At 47.4% G+C, this 18,541-nt stretch overlaps 1 protein-coding gene and 1 pseudogene across 7 annotated transcripts in view; one reads left to right on the top strand and one right to left on the bottom strand.

Annotated features, from left to right (window-relative positions):
* Window positions 1-649: 649 nt before the first annotated feature.
* On the bottom strand, window positions 650-2,600 carry LOC307110210 (TERF1-interacting nuclear factor 2-like; annotated as a pseudogene). Its single transcript has 2 exons — window positions 2,593-2,600; window positions 650-2,116 (listed from the first exon to the last, which is right to left on the bottom strand). The product of its transcript is annotated as a TERF1-interacting nuclear factor 2-like (transcript).
* A 3,084-nt stretch (window positions 2,601-5,684) lies between these two features.
* BCO2 (beta-carotene oxygenase 2) overlaps window positions 5,685-18,541 on the top strand; it is a 49,673-nt gene continuing 36,816 nt past the window's right edge. For 2 of the 6 annotated variants that reach the window (XM_079786970.1, XM_079786969.1), the window contains exons 1-2: window positions 7,395-7,527; window positions 14,543-14,747. In XM_079786970.1, the coding sequence (XP_079643096.1) occupies window positions 7,440-7,527; window positions 14,543-14,747 (293 nt within the window). In that variant the 5' untranslated portion in view covers window positions 7,395-7,439. Of the gene's footprint in view, window positions 6,154-6,568; window positions 7,032-7,392; window positions 7,528-14,542; window positions 14,748-18,541 lie in introns of those variants that run through there. The other 4 variants (XM_079786972.1, XM_079786971.1, XM_079786975.1 and 1 more) reach the window with 4 other exon arrangements.

Here is an 18,541-nt window from a genome sequence, read left to right as displayed (position 1 = left end):
GATTTTTAAAAATCATAGCACCCATTTTAAAATCATATAGATAATTTAATCTGTTGTATGTATATTTTGCTGATAAAAGCAATCACAAATTTGGACATATTTGCAAACAGTACCTCAAGGAATTGGATACTTTTTAGGTGGTTAGCATGTTTACCTTGCTGTCTTTTAAATGTTAAAATAAAATCTCATTTAATGGCCGAAACCGGTTTGGCTCAGTGGATAGAGCGTCGGCCTGCGGACTCAAGGGTCCCAGGTTCGATTCCGGTCAAGGGCATGTACCTTTGTTGCGGGCACATCCCCAGTAGGGGGTGTGCAAGAGGCAGCTGATCGATGTTTCTCTCTCATCGATATTTCTAACTCTCTATCCCTCTTTCTTCCTCTCTGTAAAAAATCAATAAAATATATTTTAAAAAAAATCTCATTTAATGAAATGACTATTTGAAGGTATATATACTTACCACATAGCATAAATACTCATACAAGGAAGGATTAAAAAAGTAAGAGAACATTTCTAAAAACATTGTTTATTAAGTGGAAAAATTATTAGGTTTGTATAGGGGTACACTAATGGAGGTCAGTGAAGTAACTAACAGAAATGGGATTTTTAAATATTATTTTCTTTTTTTTAAACAAAGTTTAATGATCAAGCATTACAAAGTAATTTGGGCCATACAGTCAAGCAACCCAATGCTGGGCTTCCACTTTATCCCCACTAAACTGCCTGTAGAGATGAGGAGGAAGCAGACAGGCAAGATGCAGATGGCAGTCTGGTCCTATCAGAGGAGTCTATATGGTCACGGGAAGGGGCAGATACAGCACTGGGATTAGAAGAGGGGAGATATTCACAGAAGGTGGGGATTAGGGTGTCAAGCTTTGTCTTCTCATAGTTTTCCAGAGACTCCATTCCTCCCCTCTGGCCATTTTCTTCCTCATCAGAGTCCAAAACCAAGTCCCCTATGGTAATGACAGGGCTGCACAGAGAGGGAGGACACACTGGCTTCCTGGCCATAGGAGGTGATAATGACAGTCTCAGGGGCTCCATGGGGCAGTCCCAGCAATTCTCCTTTTGCTCTGAGGCAGACAAGTCAACTGGGTTCTCCTTCACAGTCCTTCTGCCCAGGGTCTGGGATGGACTCTTAGACTTTCCAGTGGAGGCTGTTCTCGTGCTGGCATCACCTGCTGGAACTGCCATGTGTGTCCCTTGTTCTTTCCTGTTCTCAGGTTTAGATATGACCTGGGTTGGTGAACCCAGATTCCTAAAGGGGAATGGCATGACTGTGGGGCGCTCCTTATGGCCTACCCTCCTGGGTGCCCACTGGGACTGGGTTCTTCGCTGGCCTAGAGGGGCCAGATTGAAGTGGCGACCAGCCAGAGGTTCTGGGTGCTTTCTCGAGGCTGCTCGGTGAGGAAGGTGTGGGCCAGGCTTGGCTTTTGGCATAGGCTGATGGAGTGCTGGTCTTGGTTGCTGAGGAGGACTGGGCTCCGTGGGCTCTGACATGTTCATTGAATTAGTAACAGAGCACTCTGGAAGTGGCCACCCCATGTCCACACTATATTGGCTCAAAGCAAAAGAAGTGATAGAAATTCCAGGCTGCATCCTGAAGCTGCTGTGTCTGTGGGGTAGGCAGTGCTTTTTCCAATATTCAAAAAATAGCTTTTCTATAGCAGCCAGAAAGGGTTCCCCATACTCTTGTTCAAGTTCCTGCAACTTCCAAGCCAAATCCACAGGGGCCTCTGCCAGCAACTTCACCTGCTGGCAAAAGGCTTCCTGTGCCTCTGAGATCTTCTTCAGATCCTGCTTTGTACCTTTGGGGTCCCGCATTACGGTCCAGACTCTGGAAAGTGGTGATGCAAGACAATCAGAACCTGGGCCCAAGGCCGGCCCTGGAGGATCAGCTCCACCACCACCTTGGCCTTTAGGCCCATACATAGGCGCTCGTGGTGGCGGTAGCGAACCAAGCCAGGAGCAGCAGCGCGCAGGGACCGCAGCAACTCCAACACTCGTGGGAAATGTTCCACGTAGCATCGGCGCACGACTAGCCCCTGGGCAGCGTCAGCGGCGCGCAGGGCAGCGGGGCCGGCGCCTGGGGGCTCAGCCGTGGCAGGCGCGCTCTGCCTCGGGGGCAGGACCTAGGTTCTCCCGCCCCCCCCACCCCCGCCCCCGCCCCCGCCCCCGCCCCCGCCCCAAGGCTTTCTGACTCCGCCCAGGGGCGGGGCTTCCGGTGGCCCTCAGGCTCGGCTGTTTCGTTAGACGCCTTATGCTTTTCGATCCGAGTCAGCGCCCTTCCATAGGCCGCCAGAATTTTGTAGGTTTTCTCCAATTTGGGCGGGAGCCGGGGTGGGTGAAGAATCTAGCGGCCCAATGGTTCCAGGGTGCTCGCTCTGCCTTAAAGGCGCCGTTGTCTCGAACCCGAGGGCTACCGCGCTTCCTGCCCTGCGACCAGTTTTTCTTGCCCCGGAAAGGGCGGATTTTCTAATATTAAATGCAATCAGAAGACTATATTTGAATTAATATGCCTTGTCACCTGGATTTTGAGTAATTCTGTTACCTTGTAGAGTTCTTGAATGTTCTAAATACAAAGATGACTATACTGGCCCATCATTAGAAGTCTTGAGTTATTTTTTTCCTAAGCATTTATTATTAACTAGAGGCCCGGTGCACGAAATTCGTGCACGGGGTTGGGGTGTCCCTCAGCCCAGCCTGCACCCTCTCCAATCTGGGACCCCTCAAGGGATGTCCGACTGCGGGCAGTTGGACATCCCTCTCACAATCCAGGATTGCTGGCTCCGAACTGCTTGCCTGCCTGCCAGCCTGATCACCCCCTAACCACTCTCCTGCCAGCCTGATCAATGCCTAACTGTTCCCCTGCCAGCCCTGTCATCCCCAACTGCCTTCCCCTGACAGCCCGGTCACCCCCAAATGCTCTCCCCTCCTATTACCTCTTTAGTAGATAGGGTTTTTTTCTTTAACATATTGGACTGTGTACCTGCCGTGGTCTTCACAAACCAGTAAAAAATGTAAACCCAAACTAAAAGTGTCATAAAATAAACTTAAACAGGAATTTCATGAGACCTTAGAAAGGTGATATGATGTGGTTGTTTCTTTCTTTTTTCTTTCTTTCTTTTTCTTGATGTTTCAACTTTTGTCCTTTCTTTCTTTTTTCCTTTTATTCCTTTTCTGTCCTCTCTTTCTCTTAACTTTTCCGTTGGTAGAATTGTCAGTACTTGAATCTGTCTTGCTTCCAGAAGACAAAGAAGAGGGAAACACACAGTCATCTGAAGAAAAAGATGATCTATGATGGGATCGGTGGTGTTTCTGGTTTTGCTCTTTTCCCGGTTTGATTGTCATTTCTGCCGGCCCCGGCATCTTCAGGACTTGTGCATGGGCACTTCTTATTCATGTCTACAAAACCTCCCTGCCTTGGTGAAAACTGTAGGGGAAAAGGCCTTCCTGGGTGGGCTCAAGCCCTGCCCAAGGTGCTGAGGAACCAGGGTGGGGAGCACTCTGCACCGCCGCTGCAGAGCCAACCTCCGGACCTCGGGGTACTCTCCAGTAATGTAACTGCAATCTCCAGGTTTGCCTTCAGAAATTAGTTGTAAGTTACTTCTGATGTGAAACCCTATCTCAGACATTTCCATGTGGTTCCTAAAGATTTTACACAAAACCCATTTACCTCCCTAACCTGGTCAGAACTTTCTACCCAATGGGAGAGGTTTGCTGGGCAGCATCGCCCAGATTACTAACCCCCTCCCTCTCCAATCACTCGGCTGGCGGCAAGGGAAGTTCCAAGGCTATAGTGTGTGTGGGGGATCACTCCATGGGGGTGCACCCTGACACCCCAGGCTGCCTCTTGGAGGGAATAGCTCTGGGGGGCACGGCTGCCTCCCAGGCCTACACCACCCAGCTGCAGATGGGAGCTGATCTCAGAGGGGGCAGGGTGGGGGGGTGGGAGGGAGGTGTATAGGCAGCCTGGGTCTCCCAGGCCCACAGCCCAGGCTGGGACAGGCAGCAGACGGCTCCTGCCATGCACTGGAACCTCGCAGGCCCAATGCCCAGGCCACTGTGGGCAGCTGATGGCGCCGGCCTTGTGCAGTCGCCTCCCAGACCCACGGCCCGGGTCGCGGAGGGCAGCTGATCAAGGCAGCTGGTCTCAGAGGGCAGATGATGGAGGCAGCCTGTCTCGGAGGGCAGCCTATGGAGGCGGCCCAGCGCAGGCGCCTACCAGACCCACGGCCCAGGTCTCGGCAGGCAGCTGATGGAGGCTGCCTGTCTCAGAGGGCAGCCGATGGAGGCGGCCTTGCGCGGGCGCCTCCCAGACCCACGGCCCGGGTCCCGGAGGGCAGCCTATGGAGGCTGCCGTGCGCGGGCTCCTCCCAGACCCACGGACCTGGTCCGGGAGGCGGCCGTGCGCGGGCTCCTCCCGGACCCAGGGCCCGGGTCGCGGAGGTCAGCCGATCGAGGCGGCCCTGCGCGGGCTCCTCCCAGACCCACGGCCCGGGTCCGGGAGGGCAGCCGATGGAGGCGGCCGTGCGCGGGCGCCTCCCGGACCCACGGCCCGGGTCGCGGAGGGCAGCCGATGGAGGCGGCCGTGTGCGGGCGCCTCCCGAACCCACGGCCCGGGTCCGGGAGGGCAGCCTATGGAGGCGGCCGTGCGCGGGCTCCTCCCGGACCCACGGCCCGGGTCCGGGAGGGCAGCCTATGGAGGCGGCCGTGCGCGGGCGCCTCCCGGACCCACGGCCCGGGTCGCGGAGGGCAGCCGATCGAGGCGGCCGTGCACGGGCTCCTCCCAGACCCACGGCCCGGGTCCGGGAGGGCAGCCGATGGAGGCGGCCGTGGGCGGGCGCCTCCCGGACCCACGGCCCGGGTCCGGGAGGGCAGCCGATGGAGGCGGCCGTGGGCGGGCTCCTCCCGGACCCACGGCCCGGGTCCGGGAGGGCAGCCGATGGAGGCGGCCGTGCGCGGGCGCCTCCCGGACCCACGGCCCGGGTCCGGGAGGGCAGCCGATCGAGGCGGCCGTGCGCGGGCGCCTCCGGGACCCACGGCCCGTGTCCGGGAAGGCAGCCGATGGAGGCGGCGGAGGCGGCCGTGCGCGGGCCCGGGTCCGGGAGGTCAGCCGATCGAGGCGGCCCTGCGCGGGCTCCTCCCAGACCCACGGCCCGGGTCCGGGAGGGCAGCCGATGGAGGCGGCCGTGCGCGGGCGCCTCCCGGATCCACGGCCCTGGTCCGGGAGGGCAGCCGATGGAGGCGGCCGTGGGCGGGCGCCTCCCGGACCCACGGACCGGGTCCGGGAAGGCAGCCGATCAAGGTGGCCGTGCGCGGGCTCCTCCCAGACCCACGGCCCGGGTCCGGGAGGGCAGCCGATCGAGGCGGCCGTGCGCGGGCGCCTCCCGGACCCACGGCCCGTGTCCGGGAAGGCAGCCGATGGAGGCGGCGGAGGCGGCCGTGCGCGGGCGCCTCCCGGACCCAGGGCCCGTGTCCGGGAGGGCAGCCGATGGAGGCGGCTGTGCGCAGGCTCCTCCCGGACCCACGGCCCTGGTCCGGGAAGGCAGCCGATGGAGGCGGCCGTGCGCGGGCTCCTCCCGGACCCACGGCCCGGGTCCGGGAAGGCAGCCGATGGAGGCGGCCGTGGGCGGGCTCCTCCCGGACCCACGGCCCGGGTCCGGGAGGGCAGCCGATCGAGGCGGCCGTGCGCGGGCGCCTCCCGGACCCACGGCCCGGGTCCGGGAGGGCAGCCGATGGAGGCGGCCGTGCGCGGGCGCCTCCCGGACCCACGGCCTGGGTCGGGCATGAAGCTGATCATGGCGGCCGAGCGTGGGCGCCTCCCTGACCCACGGCCAGTTTCAGGGCTAGAAGAGGATCTGGCTGGAGGGCAAAGCCACCTCCTAGGCCAACAGGCTGGGCTGCTGGCTGCCTTCTCTCAGCGGCAGCCTTCCCTGGGACTGGGGGACTCCTGCGGGCCTGGGCGCCGCCATCTTGTGTCTATGGGCGCCGCCATTTTTGTCGCGGAGTGATGGTTAATTTGCATACTACTCTATTATTAGATAGGATGTGAAAGCCAAGGCTAACAGAATGTTTCAAAACAGATTTCATAATATACTTGTTATATCTTGATGGTGTTATCATTGTTCAGCATATGATTCTTCCCTGTGCAGGTACAGAATAATGATTTGATCTCTTTATTTGGTATATTAACACTGGAACTGATTTTTAGTGAAAAAATGTGTTTACTGGTCAGAACAAAAGGCAAAAGTTCCTGAATGCCTAGTTGTCTTATTTTTATTAAATTTTATTCACATAAACAAGAATAATTATCTCACCTCTGGAGATACACTATTGTAGGAATACCATTGCCCTTTAATTTACACTTCTAATATTTCAATAAAATTTTGCAAGTTTATACTTTTCACTGATTACAAAGCAAAATATATATTGAATATCTTTGTGCATCATATTGTGCTAGGCACTGTGGGAAATACAGAATTGTTTAAGATACTCTTTGTTATCCTTTCTGACAATTTTAACCACTCCTTTCTTAAAATAAACTTTACATGCCTTTGCTGGGAAAACATGATATGCAAATGTTTAAAGTATCTCTGTGTCAGTGGTAGTAACTCCTAGTAGGAGCAAGAGGGTCAGAGAGGTAGGTTTTGAAATGGGTTTTTGTAAAGGAAAGAGGGAGGATATTTCAGGCAGGGAAAAAGTTGTTCAAAGGCTCAGAAGAACAAAAATGTGGTATATTTGAAGTTATTTTACTGGACTGAGAATTTACAAAGGGTAATAATGTAGAAACTGCTAGAGAGTAGGGATTAAATTTTGTTTCTTGGCATTCTCAATTTGTAGCACAGTATTTGATACATTGGTGCTAAAAATGTTTGTTAAATTAATAAAATTATGTATTGTTATAACTTTTTTAAAGGACAGACCTTCACAGGGCCTTACTAGATCATGAGAAAATGCTTTGTAAATTAAATGAAGACAGAAGAAAAGGAAGAATGAAATGCTAGAAAGGCAGAGAGACAAAGGATTAAAGGTAGGTTGTGGACAGATTGTAGAGTCCTTTGTTGACAGATTACGTTTGGACTTTATTCTGTATGGAAAGGGGAGATCTGAATCTTTCAGAGCAGAGGAGTGGCTTAATGAAATCCATTCATGGATCAACTGCTTATAGTGCGAGGACAGATTTGAAAAGGAGAGTTAGGGAGGGAGATCAGTATTTCAAACAGCTGCTTAGTATAGATAGGTTGTTGGGACACTTGTCTTGGAAATGAGGGTTAAGAGAGATTGCCTGTGTTTTGAAGCCTTGCCTCTGTCCCCTCCCCCCAACTTTCCCTCCTATTCTGTCAGTGAGCCAGGGACAGTCCAGGAAGTGTATTTCACCACACTGCTAATGAGTGAGAGGATTTGGAAACCACAGGATCTGCTGCTACTTAATATAAAAATGTTTCTTCAACTCTTTCTTCGTTTCGTCAGCAATCTTTCTTCCTTTGCAGTGGGTTTCAGATCTGTGATAGTACACTGGATCCCAGGTAGGGGATTTACCCCCTCCTCTTCCTTCCCGCAGGAACGTAGAATTCTGTGCCTTTTCTGAAGAATACTGGCAGCTTCTGAAGTTTTCCACTCTTTTTGGAGCAGATACAGGCAGCAAGTGCAGAGCTGGGAGTTAAGACAGAGTCAGGATTTGTTTACTTGTCAGGGGAACAGCCTTTCCATTTGTATATTTTATACGACATATAGGGGTAGGATTCAGGGTTTCAGGATTCTCTTGAATCTGTAATAGGAAGACTATTCACTATTTAGACCTTTCTCAATTGAAAATCACTGCTATACCCTCTAATGTAAATGTTTGGTTCTTCTATTTGCATTCTGGGGACTTCCTTAAAACCTCTGTTATTGTTTTCTAGCTTTCTATTGTAGCTACTATTGTTACATGATTTTATTTCTTGAAATTGGCTGATATGGAGCTATGAGAAATATTACTGATATGCACTATACATTTTAAAATTATTTAATTCAATAATTCAATGCAAGGCAACATGTTAGGTGTGGGGGTGAAGGCAAAACCAAGACCCTATACTCAAGGAGTACTGGTAGTAGATGTTATCAAGTTTGTTCATCTTTATTGCACAAAACAGGATATGATAAGTGCCATAAGAGAGCTAAAACAGATGAGATGTGAGTCAGACTAAGGAGAATCAGTTCTTGCTATAGGAAATAGGAATGTTGTGTTTATAAAACAGGTGACATGGGCACTGGATCATGAAGAATGAGTAAGGCAAGTGAATTTCACCTGAAGGATATGGGAAATACCCCTAGGTGAAGGGAGGGGTACAGTTATGATGAGGAGAAGAGAATGGGGAATGGTCCAGATTGGCTGGAGTGGAAGGCGTTAGTGAGAGGCAGAACTGGACAGGTAGGTTGCTGTGAGACTACACAGTACCTTCATCACAGTTTAGACTTTACTTGGTAGACAATGAGGAGTCATTTGTGAAAGTTTTATGAGGAATATGTGCTATAATAAAATATGTACTTAGGAGGATTAATTTATTAGCAGTGCTTCCCAACCTTTCCCACATCACAGCACACAGAAAATGATAAAATTTTCCTCACACTAGCGTAAATTGGATGGGATCTGGAGCCCCAATGAACTGCTTAGAGCAGGAGGCTACTGGCCTGGGGCCTTGGGCCATCCCAGTGGCTAAAGGAATCAAAAGGCCCACACATTAGGAAGCTCTGGTTTAGAAGACAGCTTCCTTATCTAGTTTCTCCTTCCAAGTAAGAGGCTGTGATAATATCCACCTAACAGGTTGTGAGGGCCTAAATTAGGACAGTAGAGAAAGGAAGTGACTGATAGGCAAGAAGAGTTGAAGCATCAGTGCTGATGAAGACAGGTTCAAGCCAGAAGAAAAACGTGTGGGGTTGCCCATGACGGGAGGACTGGTAAAAAATTTTGCCAAAGATTTGCTTCATGCACCTTGCAAACTTCTGAACCCTGGTAATTTATACTGACTACCCTAGATCATCCCCTCGGCATCCTCTTTCTAGCCCTGTGTGGGTATTGTCAGCAGAATTTAACCACTTAGTGAATGTGAAGAGGAATTCAAGGCCCACAGAGAGTTTGCAGCTAGGAGATTTAGCAGATGGGAAATTGATTTGGTAGGGGGAAAGTGAAGAATTCTCGTTTGACATGTTGGGCCACTTGCAAAAAGTAATTGGTAAAATTAAGGGTCCAAGGAAGACTGGTGAGATTAAAGAGTAAAGGTCCAAGGTCAGACCTTAGGAACACATTCATGAGGTGATAAGGGGAAGAGGAGCCAATGAAGGGAGTTAACATTTGAAAATTAGTACTGTCATTATATTTGGTTATGATTATAGACATGAATGGGAGGTATTATTTTCCGTTTATCCCCATTATCCTTGTTTAGCATTAAAAAACCTATGGTTCAGAGTGATTAGTAACTTGCCCAAAGTGTCAGCTAGTAGTAGTAAAGCTGGCATAAAGCAAACAAGAGGGAACAGGAATGTTTGAAAAGTGCAATGTCTGGAAAGGCAACAGTTTAGAAAGGGGTTCACGGAGGTGTTGACCACAATATAAAGTACCATAGCAAGGTTGAAGAGCGTGCTATAGAGTACAGAACACAAAGACATTTAATATTTTCTAAAACATAAAATGATTTAAATTCATGAATCTCTATTCAGACAAATGCCGTATCAGGGTATTCAATTTAATTCTGCTTAAATATGAGGAGTAAAATACCTGACCTCAGGGAATTTATTTTAATGTAAGAGGAGAATAAGGCAAATATACATATATTAATAAAAATAGTAAGACAAATACTTGAGGGTTTCCTCCTCTAAGTTTTCAAAGCATCCTCTTTATACCTCTAATACTGTGGTTCTCAAATTTTAGTATGCCTAAGATACCTGCTTACGCTACCCCAGAAATTCTGATTTGTTAGGTCCAAAGTGGAGTCCATGAATCTGCATGTTAGCCATAGAACCAGGCATTTCTGTTTCAAATAGTCCTCAGACTATACTTTGAGAAATAGTGCTCAAACAAAACACCGATTACAGTGTAAACGACCTCTTTGTATGTCTGTTTACTAGGTGGTGAGTTCCTTTACATCAGGGCTCTAGTACTTTTTTTATCCCTCAGCAGTGCCCAACACTTTGTTGATTGATCATTAAAAGTTACACGAATAGCCGAAACCGGTTTGGCTCAATGGATAGAGCGTCGGCCTGCGGACTGAGGGGTCCCAGGTTCGATTCCGGTCAGGGCATGTACCTTGGTTGCGGGCACATCCCCAGTAGGGGGTGTGCAGGAGGCGGCTGGTCGATGTTTCTCTCTCATCGATGTTTCTAACTCTCTGTCCCTCTCTCTTCCTCACTGTAATAAATCAATAAAATATATTTAAAAAAAAAAAAAAGTTACATGAATAGCCCTGGTCAGGTTGGCTCAGTTGGTTGGAGCATTGTCCTGTACATCAAGAGATTGTGGATTTGATTCCTAGTCAGGGCACATACCCGGGTTGTGGGTTCCATCCCTGGTCAGGGCAACTGATGTTTCTCTCTCTCTTTCCCTCCCTTCCTTCCTCTCTCTGAAAATCAATGAAACATATCCTGGGGTAAGGCTTTAAAAAAAAGCTACATGAATAATAGCTAACATTTTTTGAATATTTACAATTTCTAAAACTTTTCATAACCTAATACATTTATTTTTTGTATCCTTAGGAGCAATAAGAATTATTATTATTACCATCTTAGAAAAGAGGAAATAGTACAGACAGGTTAATTATCTTGCTCAAGGCTATTTATTTGGAAAATGATAGGCCAAGATTTGAACCCAAGCATTCTGGAGCCAGGCAGAGGCTGGGTCCACACTCTTAAGTATTACAATATGCTGCCTCTTTTTTAAAAAAAGGTGGTATTTAAAATAGACTTTGAGCAATAGATGAAATTTCCTTAGGGATAGATTATTGGGAAGGGCATTCAGGGTAAAAGTAAATTTTATTTTGGAGATCAGAAACTAGTCGGGTTTGACTAAATTTTTACATATGGCGAAGCAGGTTTCATGTGCTTTAAACTAAATTTTAAAAAATGTCTTTATTGATTAAAGTATTACATATGTCTCCTTTCCCCCCATACTGACCTTTCCCCAGCCACTCCACCCCCCAGCACAAGCCCTCACCTCCCTAGTGTCTGTGTCCATTGTTTATGCTTATATGCATGCATACAAATCCTTTGGTTGATCTCTTACCTTTTTCCCCCCCAGTTCCCCTTGCCTTCCCTTTGAGGTTTGACGATCTGTTTGATGCTTCTCTGTCTCTGGATCTATTTTTGTTCATCAGTTTATGTTGTTGATTATATTCCACATATGAGTGAGATCATGTGGTATTTATCTTTCTCCAACTGGCTTATTTCGCTTAGCATAATGCTCTCCAGTTCCATCCATGCTGTTGCAAATGGTAAAAGTTCCTTCTTTTTTATAGCGGCGTAGTATTCCATTGTGTAGATGTACCACCGTTTTTTAATCCACTCATCTGCTGATGGGCACTTAGACTGTTTCCAAATCTTAGCTATTGTAAATTGTGCTGCTATGAACATAGGGGTGCATATATTCTTTCTGATAGGTGTTTCTGTAAACTAAATTTTTGAAAGATTTGAAAGAAATGGGATAATAGATATAATACTGCAGAAGAGTTTGCTAGAAGAATGCAAATCTCACTTCAGAGGAATAGTGTCCCTATGTGTTATTCTAGTTTAGATTTTTATATCACTATTTCAGTTTCATGAAATAAAATAAAGGACTGTGTTTTAAAGTACCTAGTTAGTTATATGTTTGGCCACCCCTCTGTGTGAGGCAATGCTGTCTTGTGAACACTAAGTAAGTATGAAATAATAGGAACAATTTTCAGCTCTTTGTTATATAATAACTAGAGGCCCAGTGCACAAAATTTGTGCATGGGGGGGGGGGAGGTGGTCCTCAGTCCAGCCTGAACCCTCTCCAATTCGGGACATCCCTCTCACAATCCTGGACTGCTGGCTCCTAATCGTTCACCTACCTGCCTGCCTGATTGCCCCTAACTGCCCCCCGCCCCCCAACTGGCTTGATCGCACCTCACTGCCTCTGCGTTCAAGCCTGATTGCCCCTAACTGCCCCCCGCTGCCAGCCAGGTCACCCCCAACTGCCCCCTCTGCCAACCTGGTCGCCCCTCACTGTCCCCCTGTCAACTTAATTGCCCCCATATGCCCCCCCTGCTGGCCTGGTTACCACCAACTGCATCCCCCCACCAGCCTGGTCACCCCTAACTGCCCAGCTTCCCTGGCCTGGTCACCCCTAACTGCCCCCTCTGCCAGCCTGGTCACCCCCAACTGCCTCCCCTGCTGGCCTGGTCACCCCCAACTGTCTCCCCCTGCCAGCCTGGTCACCCCTAATGGGCCCCCCGCCCGACTGGCCTAGTCAGGGCACATACCTGGGTCACCCCACACAGCCTGCTTGTTCAGTCATTTGGTCGTCCCTCACTAATCCCCCTGCCGGCCTGGTTGCCCCACTCAGCCTCCTGTTCAGTTGTTTGGTTGTCCCTCACTAACCCCCCTGCTGGCCTGGTCATAGCAGCCATCTTGTGAGGGCGTGAGGGTTAATTTGCATATTACCTATTTATTATATAGGATGATTTTTTTTCTCATGGTTTATGAACTTCAGGTAATTTTAGACTAGGTATCACTGCATAGTTTGGTTTATGACACTCTTCTCCTAGAAAATGCCATGCACATTCATGTGTACATTAAAATAGAAGAAATTAAAATGTAGATTCTACTAAATGCTCCATAAATCCCTATGAAATTTTTGGGATCACATTCCGGTGTATATAAAGTACTGAGGTCAATGTAATTATGGTAATATTGAATGGTGGTCATCCTATTTAATGAAAGAGTAATATGCAAATTGACCATCACTCCAACACACAAGATGGCTGCCCCCATGTGGTCAAAGATGGCTGCCACAAGATGGCCAGCACGGGAGGGCAGTTGGGAGGGACCAGGCCTGCAAGGGAAGGCAGTTGGGGGCGATCAAGCCTGCAGGGGAGGGCAGTTAGGAGTGACCAGGCCAGCAGAGAAGGGAAGTTGGAGGAGACCAGGCCTGCAGAGAAGGGCAGTTGGGGAGAACCCAGGCCTGCAGGGGAGGGCAGTTAGGGGTGACCAGGCCTGCAGGGGAGGGCAGTTAAGGGCAAACAGGCTGGCAGGGGAGTAGTTAGGCATCAATCAGACTGGCAGGGAAGTGGTTAGGGGTGATCAGGCTGGCAGGCAGAAGAGGTTAGGGGCAATCAGGAACGCAGGCAGGTGAGCAGTTGGGAGCCAGCAGTCCTGGATTGTGAGAGGGATGTCCGACTGCCCGTTTAGGCCCGATCCCTGGGATCAGGCCTAAACGGGCAGTTGGACATCCCTTGAGGGGTCCCAGATTGGAGAGGGTGCAGGCTGGGCTGAGGGACACCCTCCTACCCCCCCGTGCACAAATTTCATGCACCGGGCCTCTGGTCTTATATAATAAAGAGGCAATATGCAAATAGACCATCACTGCAGCACAGTGATGGCTGCCCCCATGTGGTCAAAGATGGCCATCCCCGTGTGGACACAAGATGGCCACCACAAAATGGCCAGCAAGGGAGGGCAGTTGTGGGCGATCAGGCCAGCAGGGGAGGGCAGTTGAGAGGGACTAGGCCTACAAGGGAGGGCAGTTGGGGATGATCAGGCCTGCAGGGGAGGGCAGTTGTGGGGAGGACCAGGCCTGCAGAGGAGGGCAGTTGGGAGTGACCAGGCCTGCAGGGGAGGGGAGTTGGGGGTGACCAGGCCTGCAGGGGAGGGCAGTTGGGGGTGACCAGGACTTCAGGGGAGAGCAGTTAGGGGCAACCAGGCTGGCAGGGGAGCGCAGTTATGGGTGACCAGGCCTGCAGGGGAGGGGAGTTGGGGGTCACCAGGCCAGCAGGGAAGGGCAGTTGGGGGCAATTGGGCTGGCAAGGGAGCAGTTAGGTGTCCATCAGGCTGGCAGGGGAGTGGTTAGGGGGTGATCAGGCTGGCAGGCAGAAGCGATTAGGGGCAATCAGGCAGGCAAGCGGTTGGGAACCAGCAGTCCTGGATTGTGAGAGGGATCCCTGATTGGAGAGGGTGCAGGCTGGGCTGAGGGACATTCTCTCCCCCACCCCCTCGTGCATGAATTTCGTGCACCGGGCCTCTAGTTTTTATCATAAAAATGAGGTTGCTATTAGTTCACATTGGGTTAGATTCCACCTTATGTAAAGATGAGCATTGTTCGCTATGAGAGATGATAATAACTAAAATCCTGAGTTAATTCTCAGGCAGATTTGTACTGCAAGAATACAAAAAGGATTGTAAAAAAATGGAGAATCAAAGGATTGAACTGAGAATGAGGGAGGGGTTTGGAGACTATATTTGGTGTTGGTTCAACATTTCCCTGACCAGGAGGGAGAAATAGGCATGTTTATAGATTGGTAAATATTTGTTGTGCTTTTGATGTCATCTTCACAGTTTTGAAGAAGTACATGGACAATAGTCATCAGACTAAAGCTGTCTCCCGTAAGCAGGATAGTCTTCCCTGTATTGCACCCTTACTAGCCACAGTGGAGGAGACTCCACAGACCATCTCTGCTGAAGTCCGAGGACATTTCCCCAAGTGGCTCAATGGCTCTCTACTTCGAATTGGACCTGGGAAGTTTGAGTTTGGGAAGGACAAGTAAGTCTTGATTTTTGGAAGAATTTGGATTTCTTAGCATGAACTTATTCTGTGGAATATGCATTAATATCTGTTTCCTCTCTGAGGCTAACATTGCTGTGCAATCTCTTTGGCTCCAGATGAGGAAACTAGCCTATAGGGAAAGAAATGGAGACTTACTTCTGTTTAAAATGCTGACATTTTTATTCAGTAGGTATAATGAATTTGAAGTTCTCTGAAGGTTTATGCCAAAGGAGAAGTGTCAGAAACTGTCTGTGCCGAGCTCTACTTCACCACAAGTTCCTGAAGGAAGGAGCAGTGTCTTCACTTCAGAAGTGCCCCCACCCAGTGCCTCCCAGACACGTTGGCTCTTTCAGTTCCTCAAACCGGGCATGTTTATTTTTGCTCAGGGTCTTCGCTTTGGCTAGGCCCTCTCTCTTCCAAAGTCTGATTCTTATCATTCAGATATCAGCTCAGATTTCATGTCGTTTGAGCCTTCCCTGATTTCCCAATCTAAAAATGCTGTTTTTTTTTTTAAATTATATGACTTATAACATAACAGGTATTTTAATTCTTTGCTTAGCACTATCAATGTTGTTTTTTGTTTGTTTATTAGTTATGTTTCTCCACTAGAAAGTAAGTTCCATGAGGGCAGAAACTTTTTCTTGTTCACCCCATATGCCCAATATCTAGGATAGTGCCCTGCACTTAAATAGCACTCAATAAATATATGTAAATAAATGAAAAACACACACACCTGAATAACTCTTTAGTGTATCATTTCTCTGTGTGTCTACTTGGCACATGAAGTGATGTGAAAAAACCCTTATAGTCAGAAGGGAATCTGCTTTGCTTTAAACATTTTTAAGTATTAGAATATTTTTTTTTCATTTAAAAGTTTTGATCTTTATGAAACTTTTTAAAATATTGAAGAGAGTGGAGAAATGTATGTAGCACATCCTCTGTTAACACTTTGTTGTATTTCCTGCTAGTCTTCCCATTTCTATAAGTTTGTATGAAACAATTACAATCATATAATATGTAGAATTTTTCTATGGTGATAAAATTGACATGTAACATTATATTAGTTTCAGATATATAGCATAATGATTTAATATTTGTTTATATAGTGAAATGATCACTACAATAAGTTGTTAACATCCATCACAAACATTTTCTTTTCTTGTGTTGAGGACTTACTCTCTTAGAAACTTTCAAATATGCAATACAGTATTATTAACCATAGTAACCATGCTGTACATTATCTCCCCATGACTTATTTATTTTATAACTGGACTAGAGGCCTGGTGCATGAAATTCATGCATGTGGGAGGGGGGGTCCCTCAGCCCGGCCTGCACCCTCTCCAATCTGGGACCCCTCGGGGGATATCTGACTGCTGGTTTAGGCCTGACCCCGCAATCGGACATCCCTTTCACAATCTGGGACCACTGGCTCCTAACTGCTCACCTGCCTGCCTTCCTGATTGCCCCTAACCTCTCTGCTTGTCTGCCTGATCGCCCCTAACTGCTCTCCCCTGCCGGCCTGATTGCTCTAACTGCTCTCCCCTGCTGGCCTGATACCCCTAACTGCTCTCCCCTGCTGGCCTGATCACCTCTAACTGCCTCTGCGTCGGCTCTGCCACCATGTCCGGAAGATACCTAGTCTAATTAGCATATTACCTTTTTATTAGTATAGATGTTTGTACCTTTTGACCACCTTCACCCATTTTGTTCCCCATACCTCTTGTAACTACCAATAAGTTCTCTGTATCTATGGACTTGGTTTTTGTTTGTTTGTTTATTTTAGATTCCAAATATAAGTGAGATCATATAGTATTTGTCTTTCTCTATTTTTCTCTATCTGACTTATTTTAATCAGCATAATGACTTCAAGGTCCATCCATGTTATCACAAATGGCAAGAATTCCTCCTTTTTATGGCTGAATAATATGCCATTATATATGTATATATCATATATGTATATGATATGTATGCACATATATACATATACATATACATACATACATACATACATATATATATAATATATATATCTATATCATATATACCACATTTTCTTTACCCATTTATCTATTGATGGACAGTTTAGGTTATTTCCCTACCTTGGCTATTGTAAATAATACTTCAATGAACATGAGGGTGCATATATCTTTTTGAGTTAGTGTTTTTGTGTACTTAAAGATAAATATCCACAAGTGGTATTGCTGAATCACACGGTAGTTCTATTTTTATTTTTTTGATGAACTTCTGTACTTTTTTTTCATATTGGCTAGGCCAATTTACATTCCACAAGAGTGCACAAAACTTTTCTCCATATTCTTGCCAAAGCTTGCTATTTCTTGTCTTTTTTATAATATCTAGTTTAATATATGTGAGATGATATCTCATTGTGGTTTTGAGATAGTTCCCTGATGATTAATGATGCTGAGCACCTTTTCATTGTATCTGTTTGTTTTCTGTATGTCTTCTCTTCCTTTGGGAAAATGTCTATTCAGGTCTTCTGCTCAATTGTGTGTGTGTGTGTGTGTGTGTGTGTGTGTGTGTGTGTGTGTGTGTTTAACCAATTTTTTTAACCTGGTTTGAAAAACTTCACACTATCATCAGCCTTTTTATCCATGCTATTACAAAATTGGAATGACAATTATTATTATTATTTTTATTTTTTAATCCTTACTCGAGGATATTTTTCCATTGATTTTTAGAGAGAGTGGAAGAGAGAGGGAAAGACAGAAATATCTACATGAGAGAAACGTATTGATTGGTTGCCTCCTGCATGCACCCCGACCGGGGCTTGGGCTGGGGAGGAGCCTGCAACTGAGGTACATGCTCTTGACTGGAATTGAACCGGGGACCCTTCAGTCTGTAGGCAATGCTCTATCCACCGAGCCAAACTGGCTAGGGTTGAATGACAGTTATTACTATTATTTTTAAGTAATTATTTATTGTTGAAAATATTACATATACCCCCCTTTCCCCCCAATTGACCCTCTCCCCAACCCAGGCCTTCAGCACCCTATTTTCTGTGTCCATGGGTTATGCATATAGTATATGCATACAAGGTCTTTGGTTGATTACCTCCCACCCACCCACCCACCCTCCCCTGCTTTCCCTCTGAGATTCCACGAACTGTTCCATGCTTCCATGTCTCTGGATCCATTCCGTTCATCAGTTTATTTTGTTACTTAGATTCCACATATGAGTGAGATCATGTGATACTTATCTTTCTCTGACTGGCTTCTTTCTTTCTTTTTTTCTCTCTTTTTTAAAATAAATCTTTATTGTTCAGATTATTACAATTGTTCCTCTTCCCCCCCCCCCCCCGCCCATAGCTCCCCTCCACCCGGTTTCCACACCACCCTATGCCCTTACCACCCCGCCCCTGTCCTCATCCATAGGTATACGATTTTTGTCCAGTCTCTTCCCACACCCCCACACCCCTTTCCCCCTGAAAATTGTCGGTCCACTCCCTTTCTATGCCCCTGATTCTATTATATTCACCAGTTTATTCTGTTCATCAGATTTTTTATTCACTTGATTTTTAGATTCACTTGTTGATAGATATGTATTTGTTGTTCATAATTTTTATCTTTACCTTTTTCTTCTTCCTCCTCTTCTTAAAGAATACCTTTCAGCATTTCATATAATGCTGGTTTGGCAGTGATAAACTCCTTTAGCTTTTTCTTAGCTGTGAAGCTCTTTATCTGACCTTCAATTCTGAATGATAGCTTTGCTGGGTAGAGTAATCTTGGTTGTAGGTTCTTGCTATTCATCACTTTGAATATTTCTTGCCACTC

This window comes from Cnephaeus nilssonii (assembly GCF_951640355.1).
Source record: "Cnephaeus nilssonii genome assembly, chromosome: 13".
In the NCBI taxonomy this organism is placed as follows: Eukaryota; Metazoa; Chordata; class Mammalia; order Chiroptera; family Vespertilionidae; genus Cnephaeus; species Cnephaeus nilssonii.
Note: the sequence above shows the minus strand (reverse complement) of the source record. Positions and strands in the feature narration are given on the sequence as shown.